Source organism: Amphibalanus amphitrite, unplaced genomic scaffold (genome assembly GCF_019059575.1).
Source record: "Amphibalanus amphitrite isolate SeventyFive unplaced genomic scaffold, NRLGWU_Aamphi_draft 000030F_arrow, whole genome shotgun sequence".
In the NCBI taxonomy this organism is placed as follows: domain Eukaryota; kingdom Metazoa; phylum Arthropoda; class Thecostraca; order Balanomorpha; family Balanidae; genus Amphibalanus; species Amphibalanus amphitrite.
The window spans coordinates 1,046,475-1,069,894 of record NW_024881526.1 but is presented as its reverse complement, the minus strand read 5'-3'; the positions used below and the strand labels follow the sequence as shown (position 1 = coordinate 1,069,894).

Below are 23,420 nucleotides of genomic sequence, written 5' to 3'. Positions count from 1 at the left end.
ATACTAACTTATTCGTTAAATGTGAGTACAGGTGTTTGTTCGTTTTTTAACGTTGCTATGCTGACTTGAGTGCATTATGATGCATTCAAGCAAATTTAATATGAGTGGTAATAGTGCAAATAAGACTTCAGCGAATACAAAATAGTGGTTAGTAATTTAAGATTGGTGTTTGTTTGCGTAGCTCACCGTTGCCTCATATGGCGGGGTCCACGATGAAAGTAGCCGGCAGAACGACTCGTCTCCCGACGACCGGTACACCAGCCTGCTCACGTCCCTCCTCGGGCTGCTCCTGCTGGCCGAGCTCCGCGTCAGCCGCCACGGCGTCACGGACGCTCTGGTAGAGGTCCGCCCGGATCTCGCGCTGGTGGGTGGAGATGTACTTCAGCCGGATGGCCTCGACCTTGGCGTAGGCCATACAGACAAACTCTTGAAACAGGCGACCGGCGCGGTGGAGGCTGTCGTCCTGGTGGGGCCTGATCTGGAGCCGGTATGCGTAAAACTGGAGTGTTGTCACCATTCGCTGCCGCTCCCTGCCGGGCTGCGGCGCCTGAGCAATCGCCGGGTGCCACCCTGTAGTCCCCAGTGGAAACAGGAGGACGAAATGGAGTGGGTCACACGCTCGGTGGCTCTCATCGATGGTCTGCAGCACGCCGGTCCCGCCATCAGCTCGGCGGCGCAGTACCAGGTCGTGCTGTCCGGGCTCCTCTCCCATGAGGACAGCCACCTCACGCAGTCCCTCGGGGGCGTTGTAGCGGCGCGCGTGCTGGCCAGCGGGTCGGGCTGCAACGCTGATGATCAGCTGCCGGTGTTCCACCTCCCGTGCCAGGACCTCGGCAGCCATGATGAAATCCTGCACCCAGGGGTTGACTTGGCGCAGCATGGCCTGAAGCTGTCCCAGCAGGTCCAGCAGCCGGTGCTGCACGGCGGCAGAGGTCGCTGCCGGCAGGCGCACATGACCGAGTCGAATGGCCGCCTCAGCCTCCGGATCTTCGGCCAGCGGGTCGCTTATGTATATCTGGGCGAAGGAGGGTGGCCGGTCTCCAGGGGCTTCCAGCGGTCCAATGCGGTGGTACAGCCGCCCCTGCACCACCACACACGGTGCGTACCCGCCGGTGCCTGCAGGCGGCGGCACCTCACGCACGGACAAAGACGATAGGGCCAGCGCTGAGTTGAGGTGCCGGACGTACTGCCGGAAGGTGCGCGCCTCTAAGGTGTCATCAGTCCAAAGGCGGCGTAAGACTGGCGGCGGGGCCGGGAGCGGGTCAAGGTGGACCTTGCCGCCTGCACAGCAGAACGTGGCGCGCTCACCCGCCCACCGCAGGGCTCCGCACGACGCACACACTTTCACCGTCGCACCGACATTATCGGCCTCCACCACCTGCTCGCCGGACAAAACGGCCGCTGGTCGGCGGGCCGCAAGCGAGGCTGGCCTCGCACGGGCGACAGCGCGCTGCTGCTGGTGGCGCCGGGCACCCTCGGCAAGCTCGGCCTGCCTCTCCGCCTCCTCCTGCTCCTCTCGCCGCTGGCGGAGGCGCGCCGCGTTCGCCTCCAGCTCGGCCTGCCTCTCCGCCTCCTCCTGCTCCTCTCGCCGCTGGCGGAGGCGCGCCGCGTTCGCCTCGCGCTCGGCCTGCCTCTCCGCCTCCTCCTGTTCCTCCCGCTGCTGGCGGAGGCGCGCCGCGTTGGCCTCACGCTCGGCCTGCCTCTCCGCCTCCTCCTGTTCCTCTCGCCGCTGACGGAGGCGCGCCGCGTTCGCCTCGCGCTCGGCCTGCCTCTCCGCCTCCTCCTGTTCCTCCCGCCGCTGGCGGAGGCGCGCCGCGTTCGCCTCCAGCTCGGCCTGCCTAGCTCCCTCCTCCTGTGCGGCTCGGAACGCGCGCTGTCTTTCGGCGTTCAGCTGTCGCTCCCGATCGCCGTCCGCGCGCTCCCGCTGGCGAGCGGCCTCGGCCTCCCGTACAGCCTCCCTCTGCCGGCGGGCTCGCTGCTGGGCCGCGTTCCGTTCGGCCTCAGCCTGCCGCTGCGCCTCGGTCAAACGGGCTCGACGGCGGCGCTGGGCCGCTGCGTTAGCGGACACCGCCCGACGCATGACATTTACTTAATGGGATACATGTACGAAAAAATGCAAATCACTTAACACGCTTGAAAACAAAACACTTGTGCACGATAAATATCCTGGTCGAATCCGCTGAATCGACTGAGATACGCCAACATTGTTTACATTCATATTTGCCGCGTTACCATCTTTTTTAATTTGTTCGTTTTATTTAATTTGACGCCCAACGGACACGATGCTGTCTGAGCACAGAATCTGGTAGCACACGTGACTTGTTTTGAGCACTTCTATGTATTTTATCACATGACATCACCCGAATGATGCTTGAAATGACATTCAAAATACTTTTAAATTTCTAATATATTTGGTTGGGTGCAAACATTGCGAAACACAAAAGATAATACAATTATCACGTGAGTGTAGAGAAATGTCATAGATGCGTCAGATTTGTAATTTGGGCTTATCTCAAAAGATCCGATCTACCTGTTTTTTAAATGAAAGTTATTTATTGCAGAAAGAAATGTCACTTTTCGCAGCGAAGAAACTGAGCCTAGGGCGCGTGCCGTCTGCTCGAAGCCGGCCGCGGCCCAAAATCCTGCAAAGATACGCCCGCCACGTGCAAACCACCGAACCCACCCCCACCAAAATTTAATACGACAAACAGATGCACGCGTCCGACTTAAGTCCAAAATTTCACCCCCGTAGCCCGCACCGTTCCGGAGTAATAGCCCGCCAAGCGTGACTGACGCGTTACATACATACATACATACATACGGACATTTTGATTTTTATATATGTAACTAGAGGGACAGCATTACGCGCAGCGTAAAGAGGGACAACATTACGTGCAGCGTAATAAATCAAGTTTCAATAAAATCGGCCCAGTAGCGGCCGAGTTATGGCCAGAATAAATTTGGCGTCTCCTCTTGGCCGGCGGTGCTCTGTTCCGGTATTCATTGCCAAAGGTCAGTGACCTGCCGGCTCTGTTTTCCCTCATTTTCGCAGCGAACAATCTGAGCCTAAGGCACGTGCCGTCTGCTCGAAGCCGGCCGCGGCCCAAAATGCGGCAAAGATGCACCCGCCACGTGCAAACCACCCAACCCACCCCCACCAAAATTTAATACGACAAACAGATGCACGCGTCTGACTTATGTCCAAAATTTCACCCCCGTAGCCCGCACCGTTCCGGAGCAATAACCCGCCAAGCGTGACTGACGCGTTACATACATACATACATACATACGGACATTTTGATTTTTATATATGTAAATATCCTCCTGTTGCCCGTCTCCCAAGTTGTATATGTGTTTATGTGCTATATGACGAAAAGACCCATAAAATGTGTTCCGCCATTTTATGTTGAGCTTCGTAAAGCCCTACGCAGCCTGTTTGGCGCATAACACAAACATTCAGGGCGCGTAGTTTTCACATTTGTCACCATTTCGCGACGTACTGTGCCATTCATAACTGTTACTGGCAAACTTTCCATCTCGGTAACTTCAAGTTTCCAGCAATTGCGTTGGATTCAAGTACCTATCATTCGAGGCGAGAAATTATCTCTGATTACTGGCTTAGATAGAGTAATGATGCTCTAGTGCACACCAAGATCTAGCAAAAGCAACATATATGGCACTTCTCCAGAATTGTGCATGCATCATTAATGAGTTTTTCCACTGCGGTCCTTGTGGCTTAATTAAGGAATACGAAAATTGTCTACATGAGACGTGCTGTACGACTCCTAATGACATGCAAACGCATATTCATGATAAAAAGCTGTCGGAAAAAAAACTGTTGGGAAAATGTACAATGAAAGCTGGTCTGATAATGAGAAGTGCACTAAGCACAAATGGCTCTAAACGTCTGTATGACAGAACTAGAGCTGATAAACATTGAAGTGGAAGTGTATTTCGACATTTTCTCCCTCCACAAATTCTCACCCACTATTTGAAACGACAGAAATAGCGACTCTGCCAAGAGGAAATGCCTTTCATAGGCGCGGTAAAGTTGTCACATCTCCGGTGACCACTCTGTTTGTTTCCCAAGAAATAATGCTGGGACATTGTCCCTAGCACTTTATTGCTCGGAAAACGTCGTTAGCTCCTCTGCTTTCGCGCACAATCTGCATAAGTCGCTCCCGCCCCCTTTAGCGAGCTCTGTCGTCCCAGATTTGGCCGCCAGCCCTGTTTGTCTGGTGCTTTAGACCACTGAGTTGTATTAAAGTAGTGGCCATAATGCATTTTAGCGTTCCTCCTCCTATGCCCAGAGTCCTCTGAACATACCTATCCGTAATCCTTTGGCTGGCTGCACCCAGTCGCAATGTCCCCAGCCCTCCTTCGGCCAGTGATGTGGCCTTCCTCTCTCGGCAGACTACATTCACGGTCTTTTTCTGGGGACCCTTAATTTTTTCTCTCGGTCGTATTTAGTAGTACTTATCTTATCCACAACTCTGCACTCATCTGCTCACGCAGAAACGCGGCAACTGTGAGAAACGACCCTCGCCCTGCTTCCAAATGCACCGTAAGCAATTTCGCACAAGGGCCGTTAATTAATTACGATGCCATTCAGGACGGTACCCCATTGCTTGAGGAATGGTAATGAGCCGTCGACAGAGGTGGTCCCTTGGCTTGAGACAAATGAATGGGTTAATGATGACGGTGTTTGACAAACACATTGATGTGCTGTGCTTGTGCGAGTGCTGACGCCCTATCGAAACGGCTAATGTGAACTTGAAGTGCTGATTTCTTCGATATAAGTAGTCGTTACATTCACAATACGTCATAATAAATAAAAAATATTAACAGTGCGTATGTACTGAATGAAGGACAAAAACCTACAAATTGAGCAGCCGATACCTTGCGAAGTCAAATTAAGGAAAAAGAAGGACGTTCATAAGTCATAACCTAATTGCATGCTCTTCCATTCTACAGACCACCATTTATGGATCAGTCATCCTGTTTTGGATCGAAAACTGTGAGCGGTTTTGGCATTTAATAGGTAAAATAACATTCAGCTTGCTAGACCATTGAAAACAATAGTCTAGCAAACATCGTTTCAAACAGTTTCAAACATCGTTCTGAATTTCGGGCCGCCAAAATGCACCGAAACTCATGCATTCCTCAGCTGCAACTGCCAGCTGCACCCCTCTAACGCCGCGCCGGATGGTTCGAGTTTGGGTAAAGCGAAGCCGAGTGGGCTAGAGCTCGGGCCGGGCCGCCGCGGCCGCGCTGACTGCGGGTCGCGGCCCGTGACCTGCTGACCCGCGGGCCGGGCCGGTCGCCTTGCAGCGCCCCGCCCGGCCGCGCAGTGGGAACGTCGATCGCCGGCTGGGAACCACCGCGCTATCGGAGCCGCATAAAATGTAAATGTGCCGCGCTGATGGCGAGGCGGGCGCGGCGGCGGCGGCCGCAGCAGGATGTCGGCGGCGGCGGGCGTCGTCCAGCGGTTTGGCCGCGGCGGCGGCGCGACCTTGTCGGTGCCGCGGCGCCCACTTGACTTCGTTATGGGCTCAATCAGTTACGATATATGGGGATGAGTTATTTTTTATGTGGGAGAACAGTGCAATTGAGAGCGCTGCCGTGATTAAGAGGTCGTTGGAATCAGGACAAGGCAGTTTTTCTGGGAAGAAACTGGGACGGCCATTCCGCGTATAAAATGAATCGCGATCTCAGTGTTAAAAACACCACTAGTTTTTTTTTTGTCTACTAGCACCGATATATCGTTTGGCGACCAGAATGGCCCAAATGTCCGCCTTTAGACACTTCCATAAAAGGAAGGTCTTTTTTGTCGTGTTTGCCAAGACATCCTTACAAGGTGTCATTCTGGGTACCCACATTTGGTGCCTCACCAGTCCACACAATGCCCCATACGTCCTGGTAAAACCGACTCCACCTCGACTTTCCCCAGTAATCACCATTTCACGTCACATTAGGCCGGGAAGGACTCCACTTATCTACAGCCACCCATATAAACCACCAGTATTCTGGGGCTGGGAGACGCCAATTTTGTTACAACCTCCGCCTGTCAAGACAGTGGTGCTTCAAACAATCAAACCCTCTTCTTCCGGCCCTGATCACAGTCTCCTCATAAATTTCCCAATCTTACCCACCAACCCTTCCAGCCACATCACTCACAGTTCGACCTCCATACTCAATGGCAGACGGGCAGTCCAGTCGTTGGTGCATTTTTCACGCTGTATCCCGCGTCTTGTCTGTCAGTATTCGACCAGTTGCCCGTTTGCTGATTCTTCGCAGTGGTCACGCCTTTTGCGGGCGCCGTGCGGTAGCCGCGCCGTTGATGGACGAGTGCCCCTCGGCTGGTGGAGCGCCCCAGCCGCCCCAGGCGGTCCTCCTCGCGGTACAGACAGGATGTGATGTGCACCGCAGACAGCCACAGAAGCCGTGTGTCTGTGGGAGCCCCGTCCGATCCAAGTCGTGGTCAGACAGCCCGTCCGGTCAGCCCCCTCAGGTAGCTCCCGGGACGGGGATATAAAACTGTGACCGCAAGCCAATTCGGTGAGATCGGATGTGTCCATCACTCTCTAGACAACATTGGTTTCAACTCATTTAGGCAAACATCCACCGACCTAGAAAACGGAAACTGTCGCAACATCAAATTCATAACTATTGAGGTTAGACGGTTTCCGTTTATCTATTCTGGTTCTCAATTTTCAATGCCATAGTCGTCATAAAAATAAAAGTTCCCTCTCAGGACAGGACACGATAAGGGAAAGACCAAGGCTATACGACTCCGGAAAGACAGTTTTCTGTTAAAGACCGTTTTCTGCCAGTGATCAGACGGGCGTTGGAGCCTGGGTGGTCGGTTGTATCGTTAGCTGAGAGACGCCGTAAAACGTCCCCTCCCAATTTGTGAAAACTGCAAAGGTCCCTGCAAAAATCTCCCATCGCACGGCGTTCCTTCGGTTCTCCACTGTCTGCGCCGAGCTACGGACGCATAGGAATGTTTCCCCGATGCCTCTGGCGTCTCAGCGTGATCAGCGGAGGTGCGTGGCGCTCCGTCCTTCCCCGAGGAGGGTCGACCGCACGCACCCGGGGTGCCGGCGGGGTGCCGCACACCCGGCCATTACCCCTCACCGGCCGCCCGTCTCCTTATTACCACCTGTCAATGCTGGAGGTCCGAGCTGATCGCCGGTAAGGGGTGACGGCCGCTGACTAATTAGCAGACCGCCACCTCCGGAGGGCCGCTAACGCACCGGGCGCCGCGCCGAGACCGCCATGGGTATGTATGAGGAGCCTGAGTGACGTCCAGCGCCGTGTTAACACTGACGGAGCGGCCGGGGGTCAGACTGGGGCGAGTATGGTGTGCTGACTGGTCGACCTGTCGGAGGGCCGGCTCGTTAGCGGAATGGGTGATTATACAGCCGGCGAGCCGGGGTGGTCGCTGGGAGATGACTGCGCCACCTCGGGGTGATGGGAGAGTCGCCCAAGGTGATCACCTCACCTTGGGTGGTTGGAGCGTCATAAAGGTGATAGGAGTGTCACACATGATGATAGAAGAGTCACATGATAGATTGATGCGAGTGTCAACGGCGCATGAACTAGCACGCGTCACTGTGTGTCTAGAAAAGCTTCTAGTTTGAGTCTGAAGCTGCCATTAGAGCCTTGAATGTCAGTGGCCTATTACCTACACAGATTCAGATTTATCAATGTCCTCGACCTGGTGCGGGCTTTTCACTGTGTTTCGTCAGCTGTTGTGAAAAGACCAGGGCTGTGTCATAGTGACTCGGGCACGCTGTGCACTGGCCGGCCCCGTCCGAGGGTGACTGGTCGCCTGCAGCCCGGGCGCATGCTCCGCGGGATGGTGCTCCCATCTAGTCCGTGACCGCTGCACAGCGCTCACTGTCGGTATTCAGAGCTGCCAGTGCTCAGTGGAGTGACACAGCCGCTGTCACGAAGACCCGCTCCCTGTCAGCCTCTCAGACCGCTCCGGCCATCCGAACAGCCCCGCCCGCCACTCGACTGTCAGCTCGATGGTCGCTCGCAGCGGGTTACGAGGGAGCTGCGCCTTTACAAGCCGTCTGGGACGCGGCATCATTCGTCGTGTCCGCTGGCCTGCTCATGTCTGACCACCAGCTGATTTGTACGACTGTCTACGGTCGGTTGTCTGCACCCAGACAGGACATCGCCGTGCAGCAGTCCCCGCTGTGACGGTGAATGTCGGGCTGGTGCAGTCGAGTGGGCGTTGTTGTGTGACCCAATCCTCCCTGCCGTCAGCCGGCAGCCGTATTGCAGAACGTGCAAGAGAGGACAGGGGGACTGGGATGGCATGCTGACGATGTGTGCCAACTGTTCAATTACATACATGTATATGTTGCACAAATGCAAAACAGGTCAGAAACACTGTTTTTACGTTAGGAAGGGTATATGAGTCCACACACCTTTCATCTCTTGTTCACAATTCGCTGTTTTGCGGTCGTCTACCCCAGTGCGGGTTTGGAAACTGGGAAGAAGCAGCTCGAACGCATGCATTGCCTGGGACTGGCTGAGACATTTGCGATTGTAAGTAGGGTCGCTGATCTTCCGCGCTAAATTATGTTGCATTTACACCAGTGGAACCGACGTTGGGTCCCGGTATCTTGTTCCGATCTTGGGCCACCCACGAACCCGAGAAATACGCTCGATGACCGATATGGTGGCGCTGAAGTTCGAGCGCCAGGGCCCAGAGATGCACTGTTGATGGCTGAAAACTGGAAAGTCACTCCGTGTTTCGTACATGTATCCTCAAAAGGAAAATCAGGTAGACTGTGGTGAGCTTTCAAAACAAGATCTGACTAGATACGGTCTATGATAATGGTGATAAACAACAAGCGCTGATCAATCCTCAACTGTTATGACGCGCGATTACGTGAAGGAAGCATGTTTTAGCAATGAAATCAGATCTTTAGATCTGGAACGATCATGCTGAACCATTATAAGCATTAATATACATTGTATGTATGATAACATGAGACAGCTATGATTTTCGGAGATACTGTCAGCGGTGGTCTGATCAATGGGCATTACTCAGCTCGGCTCGGTGGGCAAGTGGGCGGTGGGGGCCCGCTGAGGTAGGGGGGGGGGCTACCAATGAGTCAGTCGCCTCAGACGGGAACCATTGGACCCCTGCGGAAATGGTCCGGTCCTCCGCCATGACCGCGTGAGCCGACAAACCAACGGCACCTTGCTAACGGCTCTAATCGACGACGGTCTATTACCTTCGGGCCGAAACGGCCTACCTGTGTGCTAAGTGACGTCACAGCATCGTGTGACGTCACTGGCAGTGTGGCGTTCCCTCGCCGGAATGCTAGGACAGGGGTATACCAGTTAACTAGCCGTGGAACACCATGCTTCCGAGATCCGGTAAATGATAATCGGAAAACTCTGGGCGGAAACTGTTGAAAGAGCAGGCGTGGAGACCACACATGCATGTGACGATTCAATAGGTGTATTCAGCTTACAAAAGAAACACAACACTCCTACATGCCTTCTAAGCTACCCTGCACTGCTGTCTGCGAAAGGCAGCGCGTCACAAAGCTGTGCCGTTTTCGTGCGTTATTTTCGTAGTATTTTCTTTACATGTTTGCTACATCAACGTCAGCCAGTGTCACAATCCGGTCAGGCCAGTGCAGCAGCTAGATAAAGTTGTTCCTATATCGATCTATAAATGCACCCACATATAAGTTATTTGCTTTTATCATAAGTGATTAGTGACTATCCGAGAGACGCAAATGAGTGCAGAATATTCCAGTTTTCAGCTGAATTGTAGCTGTTTTCGTTTTAAGCAGCGTGCAGCCGGCAGTCTCCTGAATGCCCCGTTGAGCAGGACAGTCCCCTGATAGGTACAGGACAGGTATTGTGACCGGCAGACCAAGAAACTACCGCACTGCCCTCCCCTCCTCCCGAACCGTACTCCGTCCTCTGACACCGATGCCGGCAGCTGGAGACTGCAGAGGCGTACCCCAACCACGCTGGCATCGTTTACTACCCTTGTTTTAGCATACAAGTAAAGTGACGTCATCGGCTCAAAGTTGTCTCCTTTGTGCTGCTTTATTGCCATCATTAAACTGCGCCGAGCGGCACGGGCGAACGCGAGCTTTGTTTGGTAGTTTTAACGTCTTCTTAATTTTTAATGGCGTCGCATCTCGGCAAAATTTGTGAGCCGTGCACAACACATGACACTTGGTGGAGAGTTTAATGCCGCAATCTAGTCCTCTTGTATGCGTAATGGTGACGGGTTACGACAAAATAAGCCAGCATACCAAATGAGACAGGCCATGGAGCCCGTATAACGGTTCTGGACCACTTCGGGCAGACAGCAAATTTTCCAAATAGTCGTCATCGCGCAACATCCCTCTAATTTTGCGTACGTATTTTGCGGTATTATTTTTCATTTATCATTCACTTATTGAAGGGTGATTTCCATTGTATATTTTGAAGAACATCATTAAGCCATTACAACCGCAATTCGCCTTTCTGAGTTGGCAGTTGTTGAAACAGAATGTGCCAACAAAGGGAGCTTCTCGGAAAAAGTTAGACAACTTAAAAAGTAGAATGAAAAACAGGCGCAAGATTAATGACACGGATCCGCACAATCCCCAGCAAATATGGGTTTATTAGTTCTCTACTTTCATCATCATTATCTTCATAAGCCAGGCCAGGGACCAGGCGCGAAAAGAGATGATGCCTCGTATGGAATGAGGGCTCAGTATGCTTGTATTGCCTTCTTGAATATTCATCATGAGTAGCAGCAGCAACATCATTCCTATTCCATCACCATATATTATCATTTACTTCATTATCATCATTGCCAATAATTATCTAAGACTATAAATCCACAAAGATACCTTTGCCCCATCGGTTTGATTCAAATTAAGTTTTTTACTTGCTTGTGGGGTAGGTAAAACAATTGATCGGCAGGCATTGAAACGCCTGGCGATAGCAATGTGAAAATTTTGTTCATGCAAGCTTCCTCGCTGAGTTAAATATACCTACCTGTGTTCATTAATACGCTTGGACAGCTTGTTAATCATTTTTTTTCAAGATCCCACATTAACTCATTTTTGCAATATAGAATGATACCGCGCATTTTATTAGGGAACCGCCCTGGCACTATGTCCAAATACTTATAAACGGCATAAGAAGCTACGGGTGGGCACACATGCGTGGCCCAAGCCCGAGTTATTGGACGTTTAATAATCATAAGTTGGCTGCGTGTCTCTGCAGTGTGCTGCAATTATCACATTTCAATGCGAGCTGATTGATGGGACCATTGTAAAGACGTGTGCTGTGCTTCCGGTCAGTCCGGGCCTGCGTGACGGTTCAGACCACTGAGCCCATGCTCAAACGTCCAAATAAACATGAGTTGACAGAAGCCTCAAGAGAGGCCGTTGGATGTCACTCTTGTGTCACTGGCAGATGGAAGAACAATGCAGTTATGAATGGCAGTCCGGTAGGTACATTTGAACCAAAAGGTAAGCATAAAGTGCAAGCAAAAACAAAACTTTATGCACCGTCGGTATCATATTTGAGAGGTGCTCTTTTGGGCCTTCACAACCTGTTTTGGCATTCTATGAAGTTCTGTAAGGTAGATCGAGGGCAGAGCGAAGAAAATACTAAAATAATGCGTGTAACTTAACGTGTTTCATGTTTCCTGTTTCCATAATGCAATTGTCTTCAGCGTTTCACTTTGAGTCGCTGTCCGTCCTGTCTTAGTTAGCCTATTGGCTATTGCATCTTGCTGGTGTCTGGCAGAGGGCCAGGAAATGGAACGTTGCAATAGTTTATAGTTCTATAATGCTCAGCAGATGCTTTATTAGCACATCCTAAGACACGACACAGGGTCACATTATGAAAAACTTGATAAATAAGTATTTTATTTTAACTGGCTTCATTCAAAGCATAATAGCACAGCAGTGGCGTGAATCATCCCAGCAAAATTAATACGAACCCGTTTATATGCATGTCATCCTGAAAGATTGCATGGTCATAAAACCCAGCATCATTGTGCATTTATTTCACGAGCCGCTTTATCATTGGCCGGGAGCGAGGCGCGCAGCCTATAACTAGGGCCGTACGGGAGAGTCGATCACCCGGCAGTTGAGGTAAAGACCCTCTGCAGCATCCATCGGTGCAAAACACGGCAACGGGGTATCCCGGGAAACAATAGTAAACATGTTTTAACATCCAGCTTTCCATTCAAATGGATTTTATTTCAATGTCGTCGCAAAAGCAGAATTAGGACCACTTGTGCCGTGAATTATAATTGAATAACTAAATTAACATTGGAAAATCGTCCTTTTCTTCTCGTATGCTTTATTGGGTCTCACTTCTCAGTGGTATATTGGTCGGTTTACTGTGGGCACTCTCCCCTGTGGAGGGGATGTCCGACAGTCCTATCACGTAGCTGGCACGGCGCCGACACCCTGGCCATTCGCCACAAACGGTCGTATTTCGCGGCTCAATACGGCGTCATTTCGCTCTCTGGGCACCGGATTAGCTGCAAATAACGCCGGCCCCGTTCAGACGACTCTGGGAGCACCTATTGCGCCGGCGGCACTCGCCGTGGCCCTCCTGCCCCCGGTCCGCCCCCCCCCCCCGCACCGGCCGGCGATCTGCCGTGAATCCACTCTGGCCCGGCCCGGCCAGAGCAGCTCAGCGGGATTACTCGCTAATGCACGCTAAATCCCTGCTATGATTGTCAGACACTTTTTACTCGAGTAATCGGATTTCTGCTGCGGAGCGGCCGCTCGGTAGTTCGGGCGGGCGCCTGTAGGTGGCAGCAGCAGACGGAGCGCCGGTGACGGTGCCGCTGTCACCATCTTGTCGGGGTTCCCAGACCGTAATCGGCACGCCGTGCAGCGGTCATGGAGCCGGCGAGCCGCCCACATGCATGGCTGCTGCTTCGTTCACAGCATGTAGGCATGAGCTTGACTTCGCATTGTTTTAAGAACGTCGAACCTCACCCTAGATGAAATTTTAACATCGCTGGGAACAAGGGGACGAGGCCTGATGCTAGCAAACTTAGCAAATGTTCACTTTGAGGAACAAGGCCGTAATACTTGGAAGCGTGTTTGTTGTAATCAGTTGCGAGTTAATCACCTCTCACAGATTCTCACTGATCATAAAACGTGTTTGGCATAAAAAAATACATCGACTCAGTTGTTATCTCCCTAATATGAAGACAGTTATAAACAATTTCGATTAAATAGAACTAGGAACTTTTGACCTACTCAAACCTGATTTCCAGGTACCAGCCCAAGCGCCAGCTTATTGACCACAATTCACGGGAAGTAGGTAGCCATGGGGAGAGCAACGCCTGCAGCATCCCGAGCGAGGCTCACACGATGCAGAAGGTAGATACATTGGCACGGTTACTAAATAAAAACATAAGTGTCCGTTGAGAGACATGAGGAGAACGCTATAAAATGTGCACAGCCAACTCAGATACCCCACGCGTAGAAGATAAAGATTCTCCGGTGAGAGAAGTGCACATGGCATAGAGCTTCGATTCCAGTCAGTAGATGTCACTAGTGAAAAGCGCCTGCAGTCACACTGTGCCGCAAGACAGCCAGCTGAGGGAGATGTCATTTATCTGCATTCAATTACGTAGATATCGGAGAACGATCAACATTTCGGGACGCTCGCATGTGAACGGCGAAAGGCTTGCCATAATTACGCCAGGGCTAAGTAGTAAGTGCTTATAGCTGCGTCCTTATTGATTTTGAGGTGAAAAGATGAACATCTCAACTTTCAAGGAGCTGAAAGGATTCTACCTATAATAATTTTACCACCGTATCCCCTATCCAGTCTTGATTGTAGGCCTTTAGGGTTAGATAGGTATGCACTGTTTTTTATCTTTTCGGTCGATGAGAACAAGAAAATAGCCAGATTTGATAAACGGCTTCAATCGAAGGATATAGTAAGGCATGACATTAGGCAAAGGCATTGGTGGATGACATTGAAATTGTTAAATGGCACGGTAGATCCTTCCAAATAAAGATATTATGTAGGTAGCTGTTTAACTGTAAAAATCTTGATTTCAACTTCACGAAAGAAAAACTTAAAAAATAGGACTGCCCATTGCACAATGATGTAATCACTTAAATGTCGTTCAAAAATCATAATTGAATTCAGCTTGTAACGAAAAAGTAAAGAAAACTCGTGTCACCATGTGCAGTAAGTGACGATTCGCATAAAAGGTGCTCATGGAAATGGGATAGCTTACATGTTCCAATAAGGGAAGCGCAAAGTCTCGTCGTTATTTCGTTTGCCGGTGCACCCGCCGCTGCTGCCGGCCCGACCTGACGTCCCTGCCTCTCGGCAGCAGCAGCCCATTTCCCGGCCTTCATTCCGGTGCCGTCCGTTTCCTATCAGACTCCCGTCGTCTCGCGCCGACCGCTTTGTTCGCGCCGCCTCTGGAAATCTGAAGCACGTGTCGTCTCCCCGCGGCTATCGAACTGGAGAGGCAATCGTCGCTGTTGGGAGGGGGGGGGGGGGCTCCTCCGGCCACCCCTCGACACTCGGCACAGGGCCACTATCAATACCTTATCTGGCCGCCTATTAATCGTCGCGCCCGCTGCTCGCCTCGCTCCCTACCCCTAGGCCGGACGATTGTAATCAATAGTGGACGGTCACTCGGGCGCCGAACTACACCCAGAAGGAAGGAGCTGGAGACGTCAGGGTGGCAGACGTTGCGGAGCGGGCGGGCGAGAGACGAAAGGAAGACGAGAGACGAGACGAGAGGGAGACGGGTACGGGGTAGGCCATGGCCAACTGCAGGTGACTGCAGGATTTCGACAATATTCATCTCTGAAGTGCTTTCCTTGTCTTCTCTGTTGTTCTCTGGATAGTGAGGCATGTGATCGATCCCAATATTGGTCTCAGCAGCTTGTGCTGAGGGCCGAGGGGACTCGGCAGGTCCCCTCGGCGTCTTTTGTGCGCACTCAGCGTCTGTTGTTCATTTCGGACGAAATTGTCTGAGGCTGATCCACGGCCATGCTTCATCAGAGAACTACTGGTTGATAGCTAATAAGGTGAAATGGTCCGAGAGGAATATTACCTAGCTCTGAAAGAAATATCGTAACGGAGGAGGGTCCGGCTGAAGATTCTGGGCAAAGGCAAAATAATTTGACCAGTTTCCTCTTCGAAGCGCATTTCTTCTTTCGCGTCTCATCGGTATGGCCTGAAAAGCATAGGCGGCGGAACGGGGAGGGCACCGGGGCACCGTGCCCCCCTTTGATTTTGGCATTTGAACATTAGCCCTATGGGTGTTGCATGGAAAGAATGGGACCAAAAGTCGGTAGTGCCCCCCTTAATTGAAAGTGTTCCGCCGCTACTGCTGAAAAGGAGTCATACTGGAGGCAGGGAGTCATGCTGTATCGAACCACACTTTTCCGAGGTTCCGGGGCCCGCTAATGCATCCATGAGAATAAGTCCCCGATAGTCTGTAGCGGGGGGTGACAGGGGGTGACAGGCTGTGCCAGGGCGCCGGGCGGCACCTTTTCCGACCCGGTTCCCACGGGACGGCGCCGGGCCGGGATGCGTCGCTCGTGGAGCGGCACCGGAACAATGCGTCACTCCGTCTGCGGCGCGCCGATCGCGACGCGCCGCCGTCGCCGCCGGTGACCGATCGGACGTCATTGCTCAGCGCCACTGACACCTCCAATTCGGCGCATTAATACATTCGCGCCGCGAATAATCGCCGTAGCGGAGGCGGGAGCGGCACGGCTCTCAGCGCCGAGCGGGCCGACTTTGTTCCCGCGTGATGGAGCGCCCCCGAGTGCAGAGAACACCGTGCCGGCAGCACCGGCCGCGCCGCCGAGACCATATGCTGCACGTAGGATGCATAAATGACGAGCACGCGTGAGACTGAATGCGTTTTTGTTCGCACCAGTAATGCGCAGACACAAAAGTGCGTTCCACATCGAGAGAAAAATGTTGCGATTTGGCGACAGAAATTCTAAGGATAAAAGATATGCAGCGAGTGCGTAGTGCCTGTCTCTGGTCTTCTCAATGATATAAGAAAATCATAACTGAAACGCTGAATACGAGTACATACATGCGATACTGGTCAGCAAACAATGTCATTAAAATTTGTTCATTTTTCAATAGCATCTTTCTGACGACCTAACCCAGGATATCATCGGCGAAGTTGGAAAAATCTTAAGTTTTGAGTTGAACCAAACTTAAAAAAGCATTCCGGCAAGGGACGCAATTATCAATCCGTCAAGACACACATTGGCATAACTCGCGCCGGCAGATCCCCCGGCTGCACGAGCCCGCGGTGCGCCAGTGCTGTGTCGTGATCGGGAGGGTGCGTGGCGCGTCACAGTCCAGAGATCTATTCCCCGCCTCTCGCCAGCCGACTGGGGGAGTCCACCAGCCTGGTTTTGTGCCGCTGACGAATGAACGTCACAAAGCCTGCCGTCACCGGCGCGCGCGCAAAAAGGCAGCGGCCGGCGCCAGAGCAGAGCGGCACAATGCAGGCCGTGTCAGTGGCGGCTGAAAAATGCTCCTGTTTGGTGCTCAGAGGGGTGGGGGCAGCGGCACCCTATCGGGACCGGTCTGCGCCAGATGTCCGCAGGCCTCCATGTGGTTATTGACCGCCTGACGTCGGCTTTCATTGAATCATGAATGCCATGGCATTGTATCACAGACATGCCCTTTAATTGTGGAGGGTGCTATGAGCTTTTTTGCATTCGTTATCATGTTTCTTGGTTCGTTACTCAATAGTTAACCCGCGCCCCACTGGGGGGCTATTTATAGCCCCCCTCCCGTTTTTCTGCAATAACTTCCAAACCGCTTGACGTATCGACACCAAACTTTCAGTACCTTCGGCTGCATCAATTTGACACCTTGTGTCAAAATTTGAACTTCGTACCTACCATAGGTCGGCCGGAAATGACGTCAGAGTGACGTCATGTTCGGCCGATTTCGACGCAAAACATTGAACCACGGCAATCGCTCCCAAGAGCTCAGTTTTTAAGCTAGATCCAATTTCTTTGCATGAGAGGACTCAAAATAGACTGCGCTATCAAACTGCTATCTCGGATTTTCGAAATTTTGAAAATTTCGAAAATTTTAAATAATAAAATTCAAAATTTATATTTTTACATTTTTTTCAAAAAGTTTTTGACTTTTCGAAAAAACCGGAATATATGTGATAGAACGCATTATTATGACTACCTCTAGCAAGTTTTAGCTAAATATCTTCAAAAATGGCCAAGTTATACGCATTATTGCAAAAAATTAACAATTATTAATTTTTCAAATCAATTTTTCAGCACGAATTTGACATCGTACGCCAATATAATTAGCACCATCGTGTTCCTGAGCTCAAACTGCATCGAATAGACACCTTTTTTGTTGAAACATTTTAACTTCAAAATTTGACCTTTTTTGACCTGAAAGTGACCTGACCTAAGCTAAATTTGACTCAAAATGACCTCGCATGACACAGACGACATCAAATTCGACATGTTTGGCCTAAATAGACCATAAAACATGTGTCACGTGACCGACGGATGATATAATATTTTCGTGACCTGTGATGACCTGACCTTGACCTGAAAATCAAAGTACAAGTTTGGTACCCTCAGAGTATCTAGAGCATCTGTTCACGAGTGTGTGAACCAAAAATGAGCCTGATCTGACTTGTAAGACGGCGGCCAGAGCCCAAAACGTGAAGAAGCCAAAATGCTAATAATTTTTACTTTGACCTGACCTGTGACGTCATCAGTGACCTCGAGGTCAATAAAATTAGGTTTCGCTCGACAGTTTTTCCAGGGCTATCAGACGCCGTTTGAATTTTGACGATCGGCCCAGTAGTTTCGGAGTTAGGAGGGGGGGGGCTATGAATAGCCCCCCCCCCCAGTAGGGCGTGTTATACGCAGACCCCAGTGGGGCGCGGGTTAACAAAAAATGTACCGTAAAGTGGGGCTATTTGAAACGGATTTTACAGTTTTTGGCCTCTCCCTTTAAGACGGCTCATATTTCTTATAGCATGTAAATTGCAAAAATGTAGTTCTCTGTGAGCTCTTTCATATAGGCGTATTTTGGTTCTGCTAATAATAATGACTGAGGTTATTTTTCATGTTAAAGCCTGTCTCAAATAGCCCCATAGGGTGGGGCTATTTGAGACAGTTTTAGTTGCAAGGAAATTAAAGAAAATCGGTCACGCTAGAGATAATTTTTTAAACGCCATGCATTTGGAAATTGAATTTTGATCATTTTGGCAAAAATTGTTTTTCAAAGACTGTTATATGACCTTTATATTCAATCTTTTCCTTTTTCGTAGGACACTTCATTTCGGTAGGGTATAAAATTGCATCACTATATGCTAAGGCTATCATAATATGATGTGACCCATAGCTTTCAAACTGACAGGATGATCATCAAGGACTATTTTAAAGTCATCGACAGTAAAATTTTGAAAGTAAGTTTTTGTATATAGCCCCGGTGACGTGAAAACAGATATACCGAAAGTCGGTGGGGCTATTTGAGACAGTCTCGCTACCTTATGAAGCACACTGTAATGAATCAAACAAGGCAAAAGGTTTCCCAAAACATTTGAGTGAATGGTCTGCATGATTGTTTGTTCCATTGTACATCTCCATGCGAAGAAATAACAGAAAAATGTTAAACGGTTTTGATTTTATGCCGATTTTCCTCGATCGCTGCATGCCGTATCAATTGGCCGGTTACCCTACCACATCAAGTACTTGGATAGGCTCACCTAACAGTACGTTCATGTGTTAAGTAACATTCGATGGTGTTTTTTGGTCAACCAAGGTAGACATATGTTGATTGCCGAATGAGTCAGTGACTGATGAAGCACATTTTAAGCACATATTCATCAGAATAACTAGTTTGGTCACCAGCTAAAGGGTTATTATGTTACACTACGAACATGTAAATATTGCTTGCTGCTAAAAGTACCTACCATGAACCCACTGCACGTTTATGACCACGACCGATTCACCGGTGTTGCTTATGTCGAACGTTCGATGCACTTCAGGTAGATGGCGGTAAGTCTTCTCGGGTGCATCGCCTCACCGTTATCATCAGCTATTTGGCATATCCGTTGAGGTTTGACCAGGTGGGCATTATCGGGATTCTGAGACAATGGGTTACGCAATCGGCAGTACCGTTAACAATATATAATATTTTCATGAAAAATGTGCTTAACCTATAAGCAAAAAGGTAGTAGCGATAGATACAGTGGCGAAGCTGTTAAAACTTCAACTTTTTTAAGCTGCAGGTAGGGGTCCTTTTCGAGCAACTTAAATTGTGCGTTTTTCTGTATTTCGTATTTTATTGCAAATTTCTTTCAGAACTTTTCGAAATTTTCAAAAAGGTTATTCAGAGCATTCATTGTTCAATTCCACATCAGCTTAAGCAAAAATGACGAAAAAACATCAAACGGTTTTCATTTTACAGCGATTTTACTGTACCATTACCTTACTGTCTCAAATAGCCCCACTTTACGGTACATCAAAATGCACACAGTTGATGCAACTTGTTATGAATATATTTCCTATGTATGGAGCTTATAAGTTTCTTGTGGTAGACATGGGAAGAAGTTTTTAACGTGAACCCATAATAACGTCATCAACAGAAGACACTGGCACCTCACAACTTATGTAAGGTTTCTTATAACTTATAAGTCTTCATAATTCCACATCCAACACAAATCCGATAGACCAAACTTAGTGGCGACTTTACATCACACTGACTTTGATCAGAACTCGGAGAAGGCGTCTTCCGACTCGACCGCGGGACTCTCGTCCTCTTTGAGCACCTCCATCAGTGATGTGCCGTCCTTGCTCTGCTTCACCACCACCGAGCCGGCGCAGTGTTTGGCGAACCAAGTATCCTGCCTGATGCTGTCCAGACCGGGTCGCGCTGGCATCGGCTTCAGAATTTTGACCAGCAGGTCTCGGAGTTCGGTGGACGCCTTGAGCTGGTAGGCGTGCCGCGCCGGGAACACGGGGCCGGCCATCACCTGCTTGATGAGCGTGCGGTGGTTGTGGTCGTCGAACGGCAGCCGGCCGAACACCATGGTGAAGAGGATGACGCCCATGCTCCAGACGTCGGCCGACGGCGGGTGGTAGGCGATGCCGCGCAGAATCTCCGGCGGGGCGTACGGGTAGCTGCCGCAGAACGTGCTACTCGGCTCCATCGCCTCCTTGGGATCGAACACACGAGCGAACCCGAAGTCGGTGATTTTGATGTTCTTGGCACGGTCAAGAAGGAGATTTTCACACTTCAGATCTCTGTGAACGACCCCTCGTTTGTGGCAGTAATCGACGGCGCCTAGAACCTGACCAAACCACCTGCCAGCGTCCGGCTCCTCGATGTGTTTGGAATCCCGTATCGCCTTCAAAACGTCACCTCCATCGGCCACTTCCATGATAAGATACACTCGGTTGGTGGTCTCGATTGATTGAAGGAAGCATATGATGTTGGGATGCCTCAGTATGCGTACGGCATCAATTTCTCTTGGCAAAAACTTGTGCACATAGCTTGTGGGCGACTTTTTCTTGGAAACAATTTTCACAGCAACTTTACATTTATGCCGCGAGGAGAAGGCCATTTTAACGGTAGCATAGGAGCCTGTGCCAAGGATAGTGCCGAGCAGATACCCATGTGCCTCCATAACGCTAACCTTCTTTTCTTCTGCTTCCGATTGTGCAGCATTTTTGGCCGCATCATCGGCGGTTGTTGCCTCAGTTTGTTCAGGCACCGTCTCATCCTTTGCTTTGTCAATTTGTTCGTCAGCGTTTTTCTTGACATCATCGTCAGCGGACGGCTCCAACGATGCGACGTCAGATGCCATGGCTGACCGAAACGTGAAGCAATTCAGTCAGGCCATGCTGTTGAACAAAACTTAATTTGCTTAATAATCTTTTGCGCTAGCACAATAAATAAAGTTGATAATTTACGGTGAATTTAATATACGACATAAGAAAAGCCCAGGAATCCGGTGAAATTATCGAAATGCGAAAAATGCGTTTCATTAGAGCCGTTTCGTTTCATGCCATTCACGCACGTTCTGAATTTCTTTTGATTCCTCCCTTGATGAACACCATATCGACCAAGGCACTAAAACTAGATATTGGCTTAAAAGGTCCTATCATAGGTTGAATAATGGATGTGAGGTTCTGATGCTCCTTGATAGGTATATTTTCCACTTAAGCATATGTACCAACTACCAGCTCATCCTGTGGGGCGGAGGTAATTTTTTAATTTAATTTCTTTAGTTCTTATGTTACAGTCATAGGTATAGCCCATCAGTAGTAAAACATACATACGATATTTGCATACCCGCTTCCCTCTCCAGAGCACCACAGCTGCTCTGCAGCTCTATCACAAAAAATACACGATCAAACATGCGTTTCGAGCGATAAAACCGTACCTTAAGACCTGCACCTAGCCATTTACTCCGCAGTTTCCAGGGCATTCACTCGCACCCGGTCGAGGCCTGGCGCCGGGCCCGGCCCCGCTGCCGACAATGGGCCGCTCTCGTCACACTCCAGCAGATAGCGCAGAGGCGCGCTGCAATATTCATCGGACCATTTAGCGTGCACAGGTGCGTCCTTCCCAGCAGGAACCATCGGTCAGGGCGGCACAATGGAGCCGGCAGCGGGCGGGAGCCGCTAATTGGACCGGAACAGCGGATCCGTCAGCGGGGCCGCTATAAAAACCGACACCCGCAGCGCCCCCGAGACCTTCTGTCCCCTCTGCCGGGCGGCGGCACAGCATCGGTCATCCCACATAAAGCCGCTTAGGCGACAAGCAGGCACTCAGAAAAATGAAACTCAGGGGCGGCATATGCGCAAAACAGGGAGCGAGCGATTGGTTAGTATATGCTGCACCTGAGCTCAATGCATCTCGACCTATCCGTGCTTCTATCCTCAGGATAGAAGCCTGAGGATCCTTCTCCTCCACACCGCCACCCCCTTCCGGGCTGGACAGGCAACTTTATCTCATGCGGGCTGCTCCCTTGGAGCGGCACCGCTGCTCCCGAGGGAGCGCACCCCGTAGCCGGGTGCAGTGAGTGCCTTGGGGCTGGGTGGCCTGTCTTCGGACGGGCTCAGCCCCGGCGACTCACTAGGATGCCTGCCCAGACCAATGTCTCCCCCTAATTCCTATCATCCTTCCGGCTCTGCAATGGTCTTGTCGACCGAAAGGGCCTAACCCAACAAAACAAAACAAACAAAAATCAATGCATCTCACTGATGAGATGCTTTAATCGCATCTGTTCTGTTTCCTGGAAATAATGGTAAGTACGGACAACTGACAAGCTAAAGTTTCATACATGGCTATGTTCAAACTTTCAAAGTTGCGTACATGAACTTGTTTCACAAATGCATGTTTTGTTTCTCCACATTTAGAACACGGTCTTTCGCCTAGAGTTGTGCATGTGAAATCAATAGTTACAATAGTTTCGTTCGACGCAGATGTGAAACTTGGACAACTGTCCGTATTATAAATTAATATATGTTTTATTATGTAATTACAAATGCCTGAGGATATTGAATGGTTGAACATGGGAAAGCAGCCTCGGATACATCGGGGAACAATGTGCAAGAAATAAAATACAATCCGATGCCAAATCCATTCACCTTTCACACGCCACAATACATATTCCACATCCCGACATTAAAACCGGAACACCCATTTTCGTCGCCAAACCGGACCGATCTGAAACCAACGACATGGGGCAATGAACAATGGTCATCGGATAGTGTTCGCACATAATCTCTTATGTGCGAGAGAAAGAGAAGATAAAGTATAATCACTTATACTTTCTAAAGGTCTATGTGCGATTTCCTTAACTACTTGTCCTCAACATCATCTCTTCCTGCTCACATCATGCTTGGGAACATAGGCGTCGCCAGATATTTTCGGTTGGGGGTGGGGCAAAATCGAATGTCGTGTTAAATCATGCCTTTCTACAGGCATTACTCACACGTTTAATATGTCGTTCGACGCGTAATGGCGCGAGGGGTGCAGTGGTGGCAACGCTTTTTTCATCTAGCTATGATATGAAAAATAATGTATTTTTTAGAGCGGACGACTTTGGTAAAATCAATGTTTTACCCATTACCCGTTACGTCAGCTTTAGCAGGGGAGGTCATCCAGAAGAAGTTGAAAATGATCCAGGCAATTGGTTCACCCTAAAAGTCCATATTCTTGCATGCACAGTTTCTGTGATGGATTTTTCAGTGTCTTCGACTCGACTTCGACCCGGGCTCCCCAAACCGAGTCCGACTCCGGTCAGAGCTGTCCACTCCGACCGACTCCGACCCCGACCCCACGGCCCTGCCCATGCAGAGGCACACCTGGCCCCTCAGATGCCGGTTTTGGGTCTGCAA

At 50.2% G+C, this 23,420-nt stretch overlaps 2 protein-coding genes across 2 annotated transcripts; both read right to left on the bottom strand.

The window, feature by feature from the left end:
• Window positions 1–193: 193 nt before the first annotated feature.
• On the bottom strand, window positions 194–2,080 carry LOC122367047 (stress response protein nst1-like). Its single transcript, XM_043339829.1, has 2 exons — window positions 1,438–2,080; window positions 194–1,116 (listed from the first exon to the last, which is right to left on the bottom strand). The coding sequence occupies exons 1-2, from the start codon at window positions 2,078–2,080 to the stop codon at window positions 194–196; spliced, it is 1,566 nt and encodes a 521-aa protein (XP_043195764.1).
• Window positions 2,081–19,548: 17,468 nt separating this feature from the next.
• Window positions 19,549–21,065, bottom strand: LOC122366861 (testis-specific serine/threonine-protein kinase 3-like). The gene has a single exon (XM_043339498.1). It carries the CDS (start codon window positions 20,876–20,878, stop codon window positions 19,781–19,783), a length of 1,098 nt encoding a protein of 365 aa, XP_043195433.1. The 5' UTR covers window positions 20,879–21,065; the 3' UTR covers window positions 19,549–19,780.
• Between the last annotated feature and the right edge of the window lie 2,355 nt (window positions 21,066–23,420).

Coding starts and splice junctions, on each gene's coding strand:
- LOC122367047 (XM_043339829.1), bottom strand. CDS start 2,080: ATGCGTCGGGCGGTGTCCGCTAACGCAGCGGCCCAGCGCCGCCGTCGA. Junction 1,117..1,437: donor GCAGCAGCGCGCTGTCGCCC/GTGCGAGGCCAG, acceptor CGCCGCCTGCAG/GCACCGGCGGGTACGCACCG.
- LOC122366861 (XM_043339498.1), bottom strand. CDS start 20,878: ATGGCATCTGACGTCGCATCGTTGGAGCCGTCCGCTGACGATGATGTC.